This window comes from Pristis pectinata, chromosome 7 (assembly GCF_009764475.1).
Source record: "Pristis pectinata isolate sPriPec2 chromosome 7, sPriPec2.1.pri, whole genome shotgun sequence".
NCBI classification, from domain to species: Eukaryota; Metazoa; Chordata; class Chondrichthyes; order Rhinopristiformes; family Pristidae; genus Pristis; species Pristis pectinata.
In genome coordinates, this window is record NC_067411.1 from 75,350,786 (window position 1) to 75,370,683 (window position 19,898).

The 19,898-nt window shown below is 38.0% G+C and overlaps 1 protein-coding gene across 2 annotated transcripts in view; it reads left to right on the forward strand.

Annotated features, from left to right (window-relative positions):
- Nucleotides 1-218: 218 nt before the first annotated feature.
- Nucleotides 219-19,898, forward strand: part of LOC127572270 (transducin-like enhancer protein 1) — a 103,678-nt gene continuing 83,998 nt past the window's right edge. For both annotated transcript variants that reach the window (XM_052019291.1, XM_052019292.1), the window contains exons 1-5: nt 219-276; nt 645-719; nt 1,205-1,305; nt 1,887-1,950; nt 2,118-2,162. In XM_052019291.1, coding sequence (XP_051875251.1) covers nt 696-719; nt 1,205-1,305; nt 1,887-1,950; nt 2,118-2,162 — 234 coding nt within the window. In that variant the 5' untranslated portion in view covers nt 219-276; nt 645-695. The remainder of the gene's footprint in view (nt 277-644; nt 720-1,204; nt 1,306-1,886; nt 1,951-2,117; nt 2,163-19,898) is intronic.

Genomic DNA, 19,898 nt, shown 5'->3' on the forward strand with positions numbered 1-19,898 from the left:
AGAAAGACAAAAACACCAGGCAGGCTCGCAATTGCTCTGTTCTGTCACCGCTGCGTCTGATTGACAGCGGGCGTATGTGTTCGCCGTTCTCGATTGGACGGAGTCTTTCGATGACAACATGATCCCACGTGTGCCAGATGAACATCGCCGGATTCTGATTGGTGTAAAATGGGCCGGAGGAAGACTCCGACTGCGCGTGTCTAAATTTGGTTAGTTATCAGTGTGAGGAGGGGATGGAAACCGCGTGTTAATGTAACCAGTGTGTACGGAAAGCTGGTACATTGTTTTCTATTGTATCAATTATATCCATTTAAACTTCGCATGGTGTATTTTGTATGTTTATTCTGGTGGATATTCTGCAAGCGAAAAAAAAGAATTCAAGAAGATTACCTGGGGCGCCGTAGGAATTTGGTCTCCTTCTTACAAAAGTGCCAACTGATTTTTTTTAAAAGGAGGTTTTCTCTTAAACACCGAGAGGAGTTAAGCCGGGGCAGCCGAATCTCGCAGTCTCTCGCAGAGTGAGGGGTTTAAATATAAATCACCTTATTTTTGGGACCAGAATCCAGGATGCGCTTCCAGTAAACATTGTGTTTATTTTTTTCTGTTTTCGGACCGGGCTCTTACTTAATGTGCGTTTCTTAAAGGAAATCGAGCGACTATCGGAGCAACGGAGCCGAGTGTTGTCGGGTCGAGCGATGTTTCCTCAGAGCAGGCATCCTGTAAGTAAGGAACGCATCGCCGCCGTGCCGGACCGGGCTGGGCCTTTGTTGATTCATTGTATGATCTGTATTCAAAGAAAGTAAAGAACCTTTTGCCAAATGTTGTGTCCCCGCACCACCAGCCAAGGGTCGAATGCTATCTTCTTTTTATATATATTTAATTCAGCGGAAAGTCAGATCCCAATTGCCCCCAACTAAAGCGCGGATCTGTTCAGTTCGCTTTTAAAAATGTCATCCTTTTAACGATCGTCCTGCTGAAAGTTGGGATAAAGGCTCGTAGTTCTGTGAAGCTTACGCAAACCAACAAAAGCTCCAGTGTTTGGTTCCGTGAATTGACCTTGCCCTCTTTCAGCACCATGTGTTTGCTTCAAAAAGTCTGTAGGAAAGTTTCTAGTATAAATATGTCTAGGATGCGAGTTGCATCGTACGCAGTCTGGTGTTTGTGTGTGTGTGTATGTGTGTGTGATACTTGTTTCTTTACTCAGACGCCGCACCAGGCTGCAGCCCAACCTTTCAAGTTCACCATCCCCGAATCGCTGGACCGTATCAAGGAAGAGTTCCAGTTTTTGCAGGCTCAGTATCACAGGTGAAATAAGCCCCCCATTCTCTGCTTGGGAAAGTATGTTTATTTTCTGCCGGTCAGCCCCGTCGCCAGTGTTATTGGTTTGTCTGCGGTAGGTAGTCAATGGTTACTTTCCCTCAGCCACAGAGCGGCGCTCTGGCTGCGGATAGATTTGGGTTTGTTTCAAAAGGCTCCAAACAAACCACAAATGTTAAGAAAAAACAACAGCTATTCAGGTCTGGACCCGATGGCTTGCAGCTTTTTGCACCTACCTTTTCAAATGTAATTCATAAATTACAACAATTGGCTCCAATTATAAAACTCCGTTTAAGAAAATAACTAAGCAATCCGAGCCATAGCAGTTCTATTCGATGGCTTATGGATTCTGATCTTTACATTCGTATTTAATATCTAGTCACATTTAATAATGGAGCTGTGTTCTCCTTTGATTGTTAGTTTTAATTTTGTCACTTCTGCAACCTCTCACCATTGCACTCTTGAAGATTTATTCAGGTTGCCTTGTGCACTGTTTTATATTAAAGCATTATTATTCATTTATTCTGCTCCCTTAAGATGAAAGAAATCTTATCTTGTGTATTTTACAGTCTCAAGTTGGAATGTGAAAAACTGGCAAGTGAAAAGACAGAAATGCAGCGACACTATGTCATGGTGAGTTTACCAAGTACCTTGTGAAATTGAAAGCAAACCATGTGTTTTTTAGCTAGTGATGTTTCCCAAGATGAGCTGGGGATATTAGTTATTTATGTTTGATGTTATGTGACAACTACCTGAAATTATAGGTTAGTTTGTGAATTTTAATATTCTTTCTTTTACAGTATTATGAAATGTCCTATGGATTGAATATTGAAATGCACAAACAGGTAAGATTATTTACATAGTTTTTTTTCCAAAGCATTCTTGAGGTAATAAAGAAAACATTGACATATGAAAGGAGAAATGTCTTTAATATGTTGATTTAAGCCTCTATCAGACCTCTGACCTGAAGCATCTTTACCAAGAACTGTCTCGTTTCCAGATGCAGATGTCTAACAAGTATTTAATTTTCAGCATTTTTAATCATTGTACTAAAGTCAATCTAGATTACAAGATATAAATTTGCAAATCTTGTATAATTTTATTAAACTCTAAATTTTGCTCAATTTTGCATGATCTTGTCATATAATGCTTGATTACTACTGTAGGAGATCTCATGTAATGTGCAGAGAAAATAGTGTATTGTAATTAATGTTGCTATAAGTACAAAGGACCTGATTTAAGATGAGCAGCTTCATCTGATTCTCCCTATGCATATATATTGAATGTAAAGAGAAAATGGCTTATTGTGCTTTTAGGTGAGGTTCATAAGCTGGTATATTTTTAAATAATACTTGAAGCATTTATTATGTATCTGAAGTTCTGTATATACTCAGGTGGAGCCATTTTAATAAATAATAAAACAAGGCTGAGGAAAGCTGGGCTGACCATAACAAGGCATAGGAAGCCAAGAGAGCAATAGATAAAGGTATTTTGATGTCGGTTTTTGTTTACTAGGAGCATTAATTACAACATGTAAGCAATTCAAAAGAAGTGTTGTTGACTTGGAGTTTCTAATCCTTAAGGTACTGTTGACAATAAGTTTTTATAACACTGATTTACTCCTTTTGCAGAGATTTATCTTTAAATTAAGCCACAGATAGCACATTTAAGCCTAAAAGAATGCAAACAGGTTTTAGTTTGAGGTGTTCCTTTGTTGGTTATGTTCTTGACATTTAACAAGAACTGAAAAATTATGGCTTGATGCATTGCTATAACTGTGGTAATTGTCTGTCAGTGTACTGTGCACTTTGCTTTAGTAATCTTGTTTTTTTTTTGAAAAAAATTGAGTTCCTGTGTAATTTCTTGGCTGTCAAATGCTGCAGTGATATTTATGTGCATAAATGAAGCTTTCTAAGTACAACACTTTCTTCAGCATGCAGATGGATTGTCGTAAGTGCTGAATTTCATCCCACTGGAGAATTGAATTTGTAGGTTACATTGAGTTGCATTTTTTAAAGATGTTTTTAATGCATGCTGACTTTTTATAGCTGCAAATTTCAAACACCATTGTTACCATGTAGATTGACAGTGTTATCTGATGATAATCTTAAAAAAAAATTGATGACGTGTAGGCCCTTGGGTGTAACTTGGCTGAAACTGATGCATTTTGCTGACTGATCACCAGTGCAGCCTAAGTGCTCATTATGTTGTAGAGAGGGCCTATGCAGTCTCATTACGTTTGACAAGAATTCTCTCTGGGGTAAAACTGGGCATTAGCTAGGCTCCTAGCAGGCTCAAATTATTCTCCCTTTTTATGGCTCATACTCCTAGATGGCAAGTGAATACTGTATTAAAAGTGGGAGGTGAGGGAATTGTCATTTTATCATGGCTTTGTTAGTTGAAAATGCATAAGTTGACGTATCTCCAGGGCAAAGCATCCATCCTTCTCATGGTTTGTCTTCTGAGTAGACATTCTGCTTGCTTTTTGTGAATACCACCTGCAGGGTTATAGAGTTGTGAGCAAATGCTTTTTATTCAGGCTTCAGTGCTTTTCATTCATGGTGTAATACCCAAGTCATGAGAAAAGAGAAGTTGCTTTTCCATTGTTTCTTTTATAAGGCAGGGATTTTAGCATATGCAGAAACAAGTGTCATAAGGAAATAGATGGGTATTGATTATGGTTAGGAGGTTTTTTTAATTTGTGAAGAGAGTGGTTTTTCTTCCTTTACTTGAGAAACTCCAGTATTCTCAGTTAAGATTCATGTCCTCCTCTTGAATTATCTTAATGTTTAAATTCATCATAATGATACAACTAAAGGTTTTATATATGGGTTTTTTTTACTCTAATGATTATGTTTATGTAAGTGGAATTATGGTTTGTTACTGGAAAGCAATACACTGAAAAATTGAGAACAACTCAAGACTGTAGTTTTAAATTTTACTTTGGCTCTTAACCTTGGCCTGCAGAATGTTCCAGAGCTAAATGATTTCCTACTATAAGGTGGGGCCAATAATTAAGTGGAAGAGGATGGTATGTTGGTTGCAGTCATACAACTTATCTGGCAGTGGATTTGAATTTGAATTTGTTTTGCTGTGCTGAAAAAAAATTACTTTGTTGTCCCAGTGAGGCATATTCACCCATTGGAAATACCTAGTTTGTACTTATTTTTCTATAACCCCTAGTAGAGATGAGGCATTGACTTGTGGCGTTGTCAGCCTGAATATAACTTTTCATTATGAGATTATGGTGTCATGGTGGAATAGACTTAACATTTGTCCTATTATGTTGGTTTTAGCATTGAGCTTTTAATTGTACACTTAAAATGCTCAGTTGACGTTTTGGTCAGGAAATGGTTGTGCTAGGGATGGGACGGGGAAAGAGGGTGGTTTGAGGTCAATACTGAATGCTGTATGTTCTACTATTATTTTATTTTCTGACTATTATCAAATTTAATTGAAAGTTAGATGAGGGTGGTATCTGTGCTTGAGCAATGGAGTTGGTGATCATGCCTGCCAATTGTTATTGTGACACTACTTGTCTGTTTTCATGACTGACTATAATGCTTGAGAGTAACAAATGTGCTTGCTTGTTGATTGGGCTTTTCAAAATAATTCCACCGATACAGCTGTTATACTTGAGGCAGACTTTATTTAGAAATAAAATTGACTCTTAATGGCAAATGCCGAAGAAAATTTGCCGTTGTTAAATTTATTGACAAAACTGATATTTTTAAATTGGTAATTGCAAATTTGCATACTTGCAATGAGAGATGACCTTTTTTTTCCTGCAGGCAGTTTGACTAATCTGATTTTTATTTTCCTCTTGTACTTGATCTTGGACAGATATTAGGGTTTTTGGCTTCTCCATCTCATAGTTCTAATGACACATGTTAATGAGAGGAGCAATCATTGCTTCACATGCAAAGGTTTGCCGAGTTTAGCTATAGTATGTAATTAAAGGCTCAGAAGTTGTACAGTGTTCTATATTGGTAAATTGGTTTATTATTGTCACATGTACCAAAGTACAGTGGAAAAAGTTTGTTTTGCATGCCGTCCATACACATCATTTCATTACATCAGTGCTTTGAGGTAGTACTATAAGTTCAGTTGCAAATGAAGGAATTCTCCTAAGAATGGGAAAATTCCCATGTCCAGATTCCTTTTGCCGCCATTGCAGTGCATACATTAGGGTTATAATCTAACATTGTCAACTGTACATAAAGCGACTTGTGTCAGAGGAATAGTTTCAAATTGCTTCACTGAATTGAGCCATCTGATCTTGCAAATAATCTCAGATTTAAGACATATATTTTCATCCTCATTTAATTAAGTAATAAATGAATGGAACAGATCCTACACCTGTATAAAAATTCATATTTTAAGGAAAATGCCAACTATTTCTAACTGCCATTTGAGACCTCACGCGTTTGTTGACATAATAGTTGACGCAATAAAGTCTTGTCACTTCTTTAATTTGTCTAGTCTCATGCTGATATCTCAATTTGTGTGCAGATATCTGTAAGGCCCATTTAATTACAGAGTAGGTCATATCTCTTGTATCTTCGGGTCTGTTCACTTTATTAGATTTTCATCTCTGTGGCCCTTGATGGGGATCCCTTGGGTTCTCCAAAGTGGCCAAATAATTGCTAGTGCTGATACTGGAGATTTTAATCTCCCTTTTTTCATTAGGTTCAATTGAATTGCTTGAGGGTGCTGTAGGTGACTGGTGTATTTAATTTTTCTGACGTAGTGCCCAGACTGAATCTTGCATTTGGTGAGCCATTAACATTGCAGCAGCTTTTAAGTTTTCAGTAACTAGCTGGATGACATAATTGAATTTTGTTTTGTGAATTGTTATTCAAAGCCATTGCACTTGTTTACTTACATGAAGATCTTGTTGTTGAGAGGCCTCCTTTTAAAGGAGCCTTTCAGATACTTTCATTAGATGCTAATTGTTGCCTATTTTGCCGACTTTTGAATGTGATACAGTTTGAGTGGGATCCAGAAAATGTAAATACATTATTGGATTATTTGGAGAAGTTGAAAGTTGTATGCATTGATAATCTTTGTTGCTGTATCAATGTGTTTGTAAATTGCTTTTAAGGAGTTTTGAATCCAATTTCTTTTGTTGAAAATTTGTATGGAACAGTTTAAACAGTAAACTAAATCTGGGTATTACCTTGAAGCTGGTTCATCTGAACAAAGGAATATTTCATTTGTGTATTTTTTATATAAACTGACCATCATAACTGACTGGAATGCCAGACACTACCTGGATTTTTTTGGAAGATGTTACTGATAAGTCTAAAGTTGCTAAAGTGAAGCGTTAATTAAAGGGTATTGACAAGAGCCAGGGATTCTTGACAGTTAAAGCTCGCAGTGCCTGTGTATCCTATTGCTGTCTTGGGTAAATAGTTGCACTTGGCAGATTATCTAGACGGTGACCAGTCACTGTATTGACAAGTGCAGACAGAATAAAAACTGTATTAGGAGACCTGCCATAGGGATTTGCTGTAAATATATTACAGCACTCAAGTGAATTGCCAATACTGTTTGTTTAGCATTTTGCAAGGGCAATGGTAGTATGGATTTTTGCATTAGAGGGGAAGGGCTGTTAGGAAGAATTGGTGATGGCCGAGGAGAAATTGACTTCATGATCCTGCTGCTGTCTTTTGCTTGAATCTTGAAAATTGTCTGTGGATTGTGTAAGAGTTTGTTCTGTGTGTGTGGGCACAGTGGTATTGTAGGGGTGGGAGTGCAAGTTGAGTGTTTGCTCATTAGATTCTGTTTTCCTGTATCTTTGCTGTGTAATCAACCTGTATACTACCAGCCAGAAAAAAGCAGGATCACAGAAATAAGATTAGGAGTGAGGAGCCAAAAAATATATGGATACATTTGCTAATTGGCAGCTAATTGGCACTATTTTAGATGTGGGTTATTTAGATGTGCCATGATTATTTGGGCCTATCAACCCATGGCTTCTGTTTCGTAAAGAACAGTGAAGATTTATAGTAGGCTTGGATTTTCTTCCTGAAGTACATTGGCACAAAAGCTCTGGCTCCTAAAAGAGAGCAAATAGGTTCCTTTTTTTTCCACAAAGGAGCAGCTGGAGAGTCTGCCACCCAACATCAAATGTAAGGCACCTCACCAATGAACATAACTTGGATAGAGCACCAAGTCATTAGTTTCCATGTGATGCCAAATTCAGTACTCCGTGTTCCTACTTCATTGTGGCGAACGGATTAGAATGTATTGGGATGTGGTGAAATGAGGCCAGAACTGCTGATAACAGAGTTAATGCATTCAAGCCACGGAGTGTCATGACATGCTAAAGATGTGAGAAAGAAACTCCCAGCTTCTTGACGACAGCTTGGTTTCTGTCTGTTGGCTGTGGTTCAGAGAGATTCCCAGCTGCAGCTGTGCAATAATCTTATTTACATTGCGGAGTGAGTGGCTAGCAGAGGCTTACTTCCATAATAAGAGTAGTGGTATTAAGGGAATGTGGGGGGTAGGAAAATGTGTTTTGTAGTTTTTTTTAAGTTTGAGTTTCATTTTTCCCCTAGACCGGTCCAGTCTGCAGATGGAACAGTGAAGAGTTTTCTGATGCAATTTGTTCCAGATTATGTATCTGCAAATTTTCGTGGTCAAATTGTAGCCATTTCAAATTTGCATAGTATTCCAGTGGGATGTGGACTAAATCTTGTGTTTAAAATATAAAATGTTTAGGCTGCAATAAAATCCTGTTTTTGCTGCTAAGTACCAAGTCCTAGTTATAACTAATAAATTTCCCTGTTGGCAATCGCAATGTTTGTTTGTGGCTCAGTTAGAGATGGCTGTTTAGAGCTATGATGGCAACATTGCACCATTTGCTTTGTCAGACCATAACACTTCACATTTATGTACACCCCTTTGGCCTAGTTTGGCACCTTACAGTAGTGCACAGGAACATAACCAAGAAAAAGACATTAAGCCAAAAGAGGAGACACTAAAACAAGTTATTTAAAAGCTTGGTCAAACAAATAGGTTTTAAGGAGAATTTGAAAGGAGAATTGGGTGTGGGAAAGGGATTCCCATGCTGAAAGACTCACATTTTGGTAGAACGTTCATGACCTCCAGGATTTCCCAAAGCACTTCGTGTCCAATTAGGTCCTTCTGAAGTGTAGTTACTAGTGTAATGCATATCATACCAGACAGCTGAAGGCACAGCTGCCAGTGGTGGGGCAAAGCAAGAGGAAAGTGCACAGAAACTGGAGAGTTACAAGGCTGGATGTGATTACATAGGAGAAGAGCAAAAACAAGGAGGGGCTTGAACACAAGGATGAAAATTTTAAAATAGAAGTGTTGCCAGACCCTAGGCCACTGTAAGTCAGCAAGTACAAAGGTGATGGATGAATAGCACTGATGCATTACAAGCGAAGCAGAATTTTGTATGGGCTTTAATATCTGATGGAAGAATGATGGTTAGTCACTGAAGCATTGGAATAGCTGAGCCTGGAGGTAACAAAAGCATGAATGAGCCTATTGTCTACATATAGCTTTAAATACAAAATTTTGATTCTGTCCTTGTTAATGGTTCTGCAAAGTGGAAGTGAATAAGGATTCTTAAAGGAATATTACATCAGAGACTTGTAAATTTGATTGTGGCAGTGCTGTTGAAACAAATCACTGCATTTGAGAGTGATAGAAAGACAAGATCTCCAATTACTGAATGATTTGGGGATTAGCTTGTGTTGCTATGGAGACTGTGGCTGGAACAAATTAAATTTTAAGGAATGAAATAATCTTTAAGTGCTTCTGGGAGCACAAATTTTGGCAGTAGCACTTACATGGATTAAATTTGGGTTGACGAGCTATTGTATAACATTTGTGTCCCAGAGATCATCTTTGTAACAAGAACTGACATAGACCACAGTATGTTTCCTTTTTAAAATCTGACCTAAAAAGCACTGCAAAATCCTGAATGTGAAGGTTTAAATTCCTTTTGTGAAATTTGCTTTCTCAAACAGAGTACTGACGGACAGCGTTTGATGTGCTATATTCAGAACATTTTTAGTTCAGGCTGCTCATTTATAAACCAATCAATTAATGGAACATTAGAATATATTAGTGTACTGACTGTTTAATTGAGCAACATGGATTTTGTTTTAAAAGTTAAAAGCCCCAGATGGAATGCTTTCCAGTCACGTGATTGCTAAAATATAAATGGAGATGAAAATTGGCTTGATGTCAATAAGATCTTTTTGTGGTGGCTTGATAACCTTTTGCATTTTCCCCCTTGTGCTTGGCACAGATCATTTCAAATGGTTCAATAATTAGCAGAACTGCCATATTGAGCTTCCCCTTGTGTATTATTGTGTTACCGTATACAAATTAAAGGATATCTGTCATGACCGTGCTTGGAAATTTAATTGTATGCTTATGAAAACATTTCTCTGCGTAAAGATGGTTGATCAATGAGCATTGAAAAATATTCCTGAATTTGACTTGCCATCAAATGGTGGTAATATATACATCTCACTATGTGGTAGATGGTACTTCCTACCAACTTTACACTAGTTCCTATGAACATTCAAAGGTTTCTTGGAAGATATAATATTTTAATAACAGTATTTACAGGAGTAGCAAATATCTGAAGATGCTGAAATTTTATGTAGGCCATGATGCTGAATGGCCTCCTTGCATGTTGTAACAATTCTATAATTTCCACATTGAAGAATACAAGTCTTACAAAGGGTCTTCAACCTGAGCCAACAGCTCTGTTTCTCTTCCCACGGATGTAGCCTGACCTGCTGATTATTCCCAGCATTTTCTGTTTTTAGTTTAAATTTCCAGTATCTGCAGTTTTTGATTTTCACAAATATGAAGGTAATTTCTGTTCATCTGATGATCTCCCAAATGTCATGCTGGAATATTGAGTAACCAAGAACAAACTCTAAGGGCAGCAAATATTTACCAAAAACTGCATTAAGTACCATATATTTCATAATAATTAAATCAGGAGAAATTCAATTCAAAGTCAACATGGAATTGTTTTTACTGTAAGAAATAATTAGTGTACTTTTAGCTTCATGTTACTAATGGACAATATCTAAATAATTGTGACAGTGTGACCAAAATTGTATTCTGTGTGTTTTGTAAATGATTGTGTTTTGTTTGTTCATAGTTACAAAGGCAATCAATATTATTTAACCTTGTCTACCCAACACAATTTTGTTCTTAGCAATGAACTGTGCTATGTGCATAAGCTAGAATTTTCTCTCTTCTGAGTACCAAACTTCTGGATTTGATCTCAAATGGCATTATGCAGCATTATTAACAACTACTTTATATGTCAGTTAGAATCACGTTTAATTATTATTTTTCCTGCTAATACAGAAATCTACAACCCACTCTCAGTATTAAGTACTAGTAATGATTTACATATTTGCATTGTGGCATATTTAAAATTGCCAGTTACCATAGCAAGGTAATAAACATCTATTTATACATCTACTCTCAATTTCAAAAGTGGCACATAGTCCATAGGGTACAGTTAGGGCTTGCAGCTGGACTTGGATGTATAACCATTGTTTTTAGAAGAAGATATTATTGATCCCTTTAAAATGGCACTGATGCTTAATGTATTTGGAATGTTATTTGTATTGCTGAGTATAGGCAGTAGTTTGTGTAAATGAGAATGTAAATTTAACCTGCTGTTTATTGACATGCAATGCTTCATTTAGCAGTATAATCTTGCATATCATTCTTTGAAGCAATCAGCTCAAGGATATCATTGCCAACTATTATTTATATGTATGATTTTCTTTTACTATTTCTTGGATAAATCTGTTCTCAGTCATATTTATAAAATTGGTCATTTTTGGTGTTAATGGATGATTCTCACATTCCATTTAGTTGGTGCAATGTTTTATACATAAAATTCTGGTTCTGAGAAACCTTTGGGTGTTGCTATGACATTTATACATAATTATAATTCTTGGAGGAAATAAACAGAGATAAACAGGGTCTTCAAATTTGAGCTGAGTTCAAACTATGATGCCTGTGATTGAAACATTGTGCTACATCAATGCTCCATAGCAAGGTTAATATCTGAATAAGGAGATCAATGGATGCCTTTTTGGGGTTGTTTTGATTTATTAAGTGACATATCTCATTACTGAAGTATGTGGGGTGAATCCCACTGGAGATTGGAATCCAGTCAACACCAGATCACTCTTTTGGGCAGTTCTGCAACTGGTAGGGCTTCTCTGGCTGGAGAAAGAATGAAGAGCTTGCCTGAGCTCTATGCACCTTTAGTCACTAAGTTGTGAATTTCTAGAATATTCCAGCAGTTAAACATTCTAAAAGGTGGAAGTAATAAACCTGATGTTAAAGCGTTTTGGAAGGCGCCTTGAAGAGTGTTTTTGTCAGAGTTTTAAGTCTGTTTAGCAGAGAAGTATGCAACAACAGTTAATATTATTTCCAAAAGAGCAAGTTTGCTATTAATTGTCAGATTTTTGTCATGTGCATAAACATCGTGCTTGAGGTATTCCTAGTTCCTATTAAAATGTCAGATTTTAAGTGTTGCTGTTTATGGCTACCTTTTTTTAAAATTCTTTCAACTGCATGTTGAGTATAAACAAAGTAAATAATTTAAGCTTGGTTGAAAAACTCCAGGTCAGTGCTCCAAGCTGTTAATTAGTGAAAATCAAAGCAAGAATGCAAAATATCATATACTGGTTCACCATGTAAAATGCAGCAGAATTCCTTCATGTTAATTCTGATGATTCTGAAAAGGAGGAAAGTACTTCAGTAAGGGGCTTGCCAAGCTTGTCATTTGTGATTAAGTCAAAAGGCCATCATCACTTTTGCAAGAATTGATGAATGGAATTGCTTTTTCATTCTTTTGATAGACCCTGCTCTTAAGCTTGCTATTAAAAATGAATGCAAACATTCTGGTGTGTTTCAAGAGCTCTGCATTAGGAATGTAAACAATGAAGGACACTTAAGATGCTGGCCTAAGAGCTGCTGCCAGACAGATACAAGAGCTTCCTCTTGTTGATGGGCTCAGTCTGCCTTGAGAATGAAGGAGGGCAATGCATTTATAGTTGCCAAGCCGGGTCATCCTGCTTTCAAGATAAAGTTTATATATGCAAAAGAAACAGTAAATAAACATGTATGCTTGTGAAGTTTTCATTGCTACAAAGTGATTTGAAATCTGGTAGTATGGTATTTAGATTTTTTTTCTATTCTGCTCTTTTAATACCATCAATGATTCTCTCCCTCCTTTCCTCCAAAAGAGTGCCATTAGATGTTTATCTTGATCTGTTTTTTTAGTGGTGCAGACATGGTCCTTAACCACTGGACCAACCTTGTGCTGCTAAAACAGCCATAAAGTGGGTGATTAATTTTTATGTCAGTTATCTTTGCAACAAGAAGCATTCAAGAGGCAGAATTAAATGTATAACTAGCCACTTTTGTTTGATTTCAAAGCTTTTCTTTTGGAGATAAAAGATAAGTATTATTGAAAGTCCTGAAACCTGATATGTATCTCAGGCATGAGATATGGTTGGTGCCACAACCAGATCTAGATCCTATCCTGTGCATTTTTATAATGGAATGTATTAAGTTATGAGAATAAACAAAGAACTTGGATTTATATTGTGTCTTTCACAATCTTGGATGTTCTGAAGTGCTATTCAGTCAGTTAAGTACTTATGAAGTGTAGTCACTAGAATAATATAGGAAACGTGGCAGTTCATAATCTTTCAAATACCAGTGTGATAATAACCAGAACTGATGTGCTGAGTGATAAATATTAGTAAGCAAATCTGGAGAAGTTGCCTGCTTCTCTTTGACCAGTACCATGGTATTCATTTTGTCCATACAAGAGACTGCTCCATCTGCCTTAATAATTCATCAGTGCGGCACTCCCTCAGTGTTGCAGTGAAATGTCAGCCCGGCTGATATGCTTCAGAATGTAGAGTGGGACTTGAACTCATTTCCAGTGACAGTAGGTAGCATGATTGTGATCATGACTGACCCTTTGGTTTAGGAAAATTTGGAGGAAGACCCTGCAAATTTGTACATATTAGAATGTTCAAAAATTTCTTTATATTCAAAAGTTATAATGCCTGTCATTTCTATATAATAATTTTATCAAATTCTGGAATAATGATTCAATGTTTGTTGAAAATCTCAAAACGTTATATAATGAGTATGTGCAAAAACCTGTCTTGTTCAACATGTGATATTGAATAACTCAATGTGTTCTCTTGGTGGCCCAAGAAAGCAAAGGTGGTAAAATACAAAGCCTTCAGGACTACAATCTCCACACAGTGGTCTGGATATCAGGCTCGTACTGTATGATCATCCAGTAATCTTCTGATATGCAGGATAAACATTATGCTCTATGATTTCAATCCTTACCATTAAAGCTTTATCTCTGCTTCAAGTATGGATATGCTATTGGATTAATGCAATTTAATGAATTTACACTAATGGTTTCTGTCTTTTATTCATCACTTCTGATGGTAGTTCCCACCAAAAATGGACCATTTTCATCATTGAAACTACTTTACATTATCCACTTAAGCTTAGATAAATGCTGAGTTATCTGCACAACTGGCCAAAGTATGGCACATATCCTGCTGAATATTATATTCAATGTTGCATATAAAATTCTTTGGATGAAATAGAATGTCTTCTTTTTAAAAAAAACTTTCACTTTCCTATTTCTTTTTCTGTGAAATTCCTAAATTATTTCAAGGCAATAAAAATCCTCTTGCAAAAGTTGGGACATTATGTTGTAAAGTCTTGTTGTGCCCAGTATACAGTTTTTAAACCTAATTTTGGCTTCAATTGATTTGCTTTCCAAGACATTCTGTAAGTATATCAGGAACAAGAGGGTTACCAGGGAAGGGGTAATGTATGTGTGGAGCCAGATGATGTGGGTGAAGTTCTGAATGAACACTTCTCATCTTGTTGTCGATGTTTGTCATTGATACCAACGATTTGGACAAGAATGTACAAAGCATGGTTAGTGTGTTTGCAGATGACACTAAAATAGCTGGTATAGTGGACAGTGAAGAAGGTTATCAAAATTACATGAGGATCTTGATCAGCTGGGTAAGTGGGCTGAGGAATGGCAAATGGAGTTTAATTCTGATAAGTGTGAGGTGTTCCACATGGAAAGTCAAAACAAAATGAGACTTTCATAGTGAATGATAGGGCCCTGGGGAGTGTTGTAGAACAGCGGGACTTTCGAGTTCAAGTACATGGTTCCCTGAAAGTGGAGGTACAGGTAGCCAGGGTGGGGGGAAAAAAGCTTTTGGCACACTGGCCATCATCAGTCAGGCATTGAACATTAGCAGTTGGTATGTTTATGGACAAGATGCTGGTGAGACTGCATTTGGAGTATTGTGTTCAGTTTTGGTTGCCCTGCTATGGGAAAGATGTTATTAAACTGGAAAGATTTTACAAGGATGCTGCCAGGACTTGAGGGACTGAGCTATAGGGAGAGGTTGGACAGGCTAGGACTTTGTTCCTTGGAGTGTAAGAGACTGACAGATGACCTTCTAGAGGTGTATAAAATCATAAGAGGCATAGGTAGGGTGAATGCGCTCAGTCTTTTTCCCCAGGGTTGGGGAATCAAGAACTAGAGGGCATGGGTTTAAGGTGAGAGGGGAAAGATTTAAGAGGAACTTGAAGGGCAACTTTTTTTTACACTAAAGGCAGTATGTATGTGGAATGAACTCTAAGAGGAAGTAATTGAGGCAAGTACAATAACAACTTTTAAAAGAGTTGGACAGATACATGGATAGGAAAGGTTTAGAAGGTTATGGGCCAAGTGTGGACAAATCGGGACTAGCTTAGGTGGGTATCTTGGTTGGCATGGACCTGTTGGGCTGAAGGGCCTCTTTCCATGCTGTATGAGTCTATCTGTATTCACCAAGGAAAAGAACATGGAAGATGGTGAGTTCAGGGAAGGGTATGTGGATAATCTGGAGTAGTTTGGTATTTAAGATGGAGGAGGTGTTAGCTATCATGCGATGCATAAGAATTGATAGTTCTTATATGACCCTTGGGAATTATCACAAATTGTTGTGGGAAGCAAGGGAGGAAATAATTGTGGTCCCGACAGAGATTTTTACATGTTTGTTAGCCACAGGTGAAGTTCCAGGAGATTGCAGGATAGCTAATGTTGTTCCATTATATAAGAAGGACAGCAGGGATAAGCCAGGTAACAACCTGCCATTAGTAAGGCATTTGACAAGTCCTGCATGGTAGGCTGATCCAGAAGGTTGAGGCACATGGGATCCAAGACAAACTGGCTAACTGGATCCAAAATTGGCTTGGTGATAGGAGGCACAGGGTAATGGTGGAAGGATACTTCTCTGATTGGATGTCTGTGACCACTGGTGTACAGCAGGGATTGGTGGTGGAACCCTTGTTGTTTGTGATGCATATTAATGGCTTGGATGTGAATACAGTTTGCAGATTGATACAAAAGTTGTTGGTGTTGTGGATAGCAAGAAGGTTGTCTTAGTTTACAGCAGGACATGGAAAGTTGAGCAGAGTGTTGGCAGGTGGTTGTTAATCCCAAGTGATGCCTTTTGGGAAGTAAAGTAGGGGTAGGTGTTGTGAAACAGATTCAGGGTCTCGGAAGCAAGGACTCTGAACACAGTCTGGAGATGAATGATTTATTTACAAAAGACAAATGTGGGAAAATGGTAACGGGGGTAAAATACACAAATACACACACGCCACACACACCTAGGTACAGACAATCAAGGAAAAACAATACGATACCCACAACCCCTTGACTCAGTGCAGGCATAGCCCTATGCTACTAGGGACACTGACTAAGATGGTCCCAACCCTTAAAAACAGCGCACACCTCAGCAATGATTTCTTTAGCGCTGTCCCATGGTCATCAGCCTGCAGTGAAGCAGGGTGATCCCTCGAAGGTCGCAAAGAGGAAGAGCTGAGCACTTGTAGGGCTGGGGGGGTCCAGCCCAGGTAATTTACAAAGGCCAATGGCCCAGTGCCAGCGAGGACTAATCAGTCACAAAGGCCAATGGCCCAAGGCCAAGTACAAAGGTGCTTAAAGGGACCAATGGTCAGGTATGTGCTGATGGGTGGGGTGGAGCCAAACCTTGATTGGCAGTGGTGTGTCTTTCGACCAGGTAATGGGCAGTGCTGTCACGTGACAGCCACGACCCTCCACAGTACAGTAGGGCACTTACAGTAAATGGTAGCATGCTAAGGAATGTTGAACAGGGGGACCTTGGGGTTCAAGTACATGGTTCCCTGAAAGTAGCAACATGGGTAGAATGGGTGGTGTAAAGGGCAAATTGAATGCTTGTCTTCATAGGTTGGGGAATAGAATATAAAAGTTAAGACACTATGTTGCAACTTTACAAAGCACTGGCTAGACTGCACTTGGAATATTGTGTGCAGTTCAGGTCCCCACCCCATGGGAACGTTGTGGTTGTGCTGGAGAGTGCAGAGGACTCTGTAATAAGGTGGTCCCAAAACACCTACCAGGATAAGTATGTACTTTGTCGCAGGACGGCTAGGTTACTGTTGATGGCAGATTGGGCCATTATAGAATTGGGTAATTAAGGAACGGTTATAGCACAGAAGGAGTTCATTCAGCCAGTCATATCCATTCTGGATCTTTACCAACTTGCTCATTCAGGTCCTCCACCTGACCCCTTCTCCATAGCCTTGCAAATTTTTCCTCATTTTCTTTTTTATCTAATTCCCTCTTGAAGACTAAAATAGAAACTGGCTCCATCACATCTACAGGCGGTGCATTCCAGATTTCAGCCACAATCTGCATTAAAGGTTTTTCATTGTGTCACTGTTAATTTTCTTTCCTCTTTATATTTGTTACCTTTAGTCCCCAACAAAGGAAACAGACTCCTACTATCTACTCTGCCCAGATCTATCATTATTTTGTATATTTTTTTAATCAATTTTCTCCTTGCTCTTCTCTAAAGGAAACAGTGCCAGCCTCTCTAATCTACCCTTGTAACTGTAGTCTCTCATACTACGAAACATTTTCATAAATCTTTTCTGGACCATCTCCAATGCCTTCACATCCTTCCTTCTGATAATGAGGTGACCAGAATTGCATGCAATACTCCACTTGAGGCCGGTCCAGTGTTTTATAAAGATTCAGTATGACTTCCCTGCTTTTATGTTATGTGCCTCTGGAGAGAGAGTGCAGAATTTTGTTATGCTTTGTTATTTACTTTCTCAACCTGTCCTGTCAATTTCAATGACTTCTGCATCTGCCCCTGATTCCTGTGCTTCTGCAACTCTTAAAACCAGTCTCTTTTATTCTTTATTCCCTCTCCTAATTCTACCTAATAAAATGCATTACCTCACATTTCTCTCTGATAAAATTTATCTGTCACATGTCAGTCCATCCTGCTGCAAACTTCCACTGTCATCCTCACAGTTCACAATATTGTGAACTGTCATCCTCACAGTGTGAACTGTCATCCTCACAGTTCACAATATTGTGAAGTATTGTGTCTTCCAGAAATTAAGAAACTCTCATTTCTAGGACATTGTTGTACATCACAAAAAGCAACACTGGTTCTTGGGAACGATGCTATTCACCTTCTTCCACTAATGCCACTAGTTAAAATAATTGACATTGGTAATAAATGATCTATAAATTCTTTCTTTCCAGTTTTACTATCAAATAGCCTCCATAGCAACAGGTCTTTGATATGCAGAGAGGTGCTGTTGGCCCTTATGAAAGGGGGCAAGGTTGAAGCTTGAGTGAATAGAATCAGTTACAATTGGAAAAGAAAGGTAAATTGGATAACCAAGAATTGTGTGGGAATGAGGTTAATGACTCCATGACAGATGTATGCAATTAATTTGAAGTTTGAAGTGTGATGTAATTCTCTCTTTGAATTGCAAGTCAGAATTCAGGTTTACTGATTACATTTGTTGAGTTGTTAAAATGAGGACTTGCCTTGTGTATACTTCCCTCCTTCATTGATTTATGTTGCAAGTACCCAATAGTGTATTGTACAAAAATCCTACAATAACTGTGACATTTTTGTTATTATTCCTCACCACTCAAAAAAGACTTCACAGGAATTTCATGTCCTCCTGTCATTGAACAAGACGAGAGAACCCACCAAATGCTATAAAATTAAAAACCTTGAGTTGCTGGAACAGTAGCTTCGCCATTTTGCTGAAGGATTGCTCTTACTTATCCTTTTTTTTAAACCATTGATGTGATGAAGTTATTTGGCTCGTGCAAAAGAAGTATTAGGGGTGGTTGGGTTGTGAATTGGTGGATGTGAAGGGAATAGGGTGAGGATCACAAAGTGAGATGGGGATAACTGATCAGTAAATTGAAATTGAATCTACCTGTATTGGATTCCTGGTGCCAGCCTGGGAACTGCACTGGAAGGCCCTGTTTAAATCGTGCATAAACAGGCTTCATAGATGCTGGAAAATCTGATACTGCATGTCTAGCCTGTGGGCTGGCAGGGCATGCATGTCTCATTGAAAATTATGGAAGTGGCATCCAAATGTGTATTGCATACTACTGCACATGTCAGGGGTCTCTCTGTACGTTACTACTTCAGGCAGATGAAGGACCTGGAACAAAAATTGCAGGCTGCAATCTTTGCAGTGAGTGCCCTCTTACAATTGTATTTCACTATTCATAGAAATTGATCAGGGAATTGCACAAAAATGTAATACAGTTTCTGGGTAATTTCATTTGAATTGAGTACTTTAAGCTTAATACTTCATACATATCCTTTTATGTGATAAAGAGTGGGGGAGCTAGCACCTCAAGCCTCTTCCATGAAGTATTAAGATCATGACTTGTATCTGACAGAACTGCTTATCTGCACTTTTGCCCATACTTCTTACTATTATTTCACCTGACAAGTACATAATTCTCCAATTTAAAATTAACAACTGATTTATTAATTGTTTTAGAAGAGTTCTATACCTCTACCACACATTGCAGTAAATGTGTTCTCCAGCTTTGCTCTTGAAAGCCTTAGTTGTAACTTTTAGACTCTCTTCCTTGACTCTAGATTCTGCCAATGACCAGAAGTAATTTATTTTGATTTACCTTGTCAATTCCCCATAATGCCTAGAAAATGGTGCAAATCACTGTTTAAAGTGATAACTTCTGGGGAATGCAAACAAGGTTTGCATAATTTTTTTGTACTTCTATTTTTTGATAGGGTATCATTGCTGTAAGTCTGCGTTCTACTTCCTGCAAGGATAATATATTCTTCTTTGGGTGTATTGATCTGAAGTAATTGGGTCTGATTGGACGAGGGCTGTGTATAACTAGCAGTGCTTTTGGTCCCCTGTATTATGGTCCCCTAGATATAAAGGCTGGCAATCTGCTTGTGATCCTGATATTTTCTGTTGAAGTTTGCCATTTTAATTTGCATGCACAAACCTGCAACCTCAGTTTTAGCTGTTTCTAGCTTTTCACCATTTAATCTCTCCATTTTTGGTCTTCACACTTGCTTTCATTGCAATCTATTTACTACAGCTTTTTCCATGCACTCAATCCTATTAATATTTGTGGTTTTATG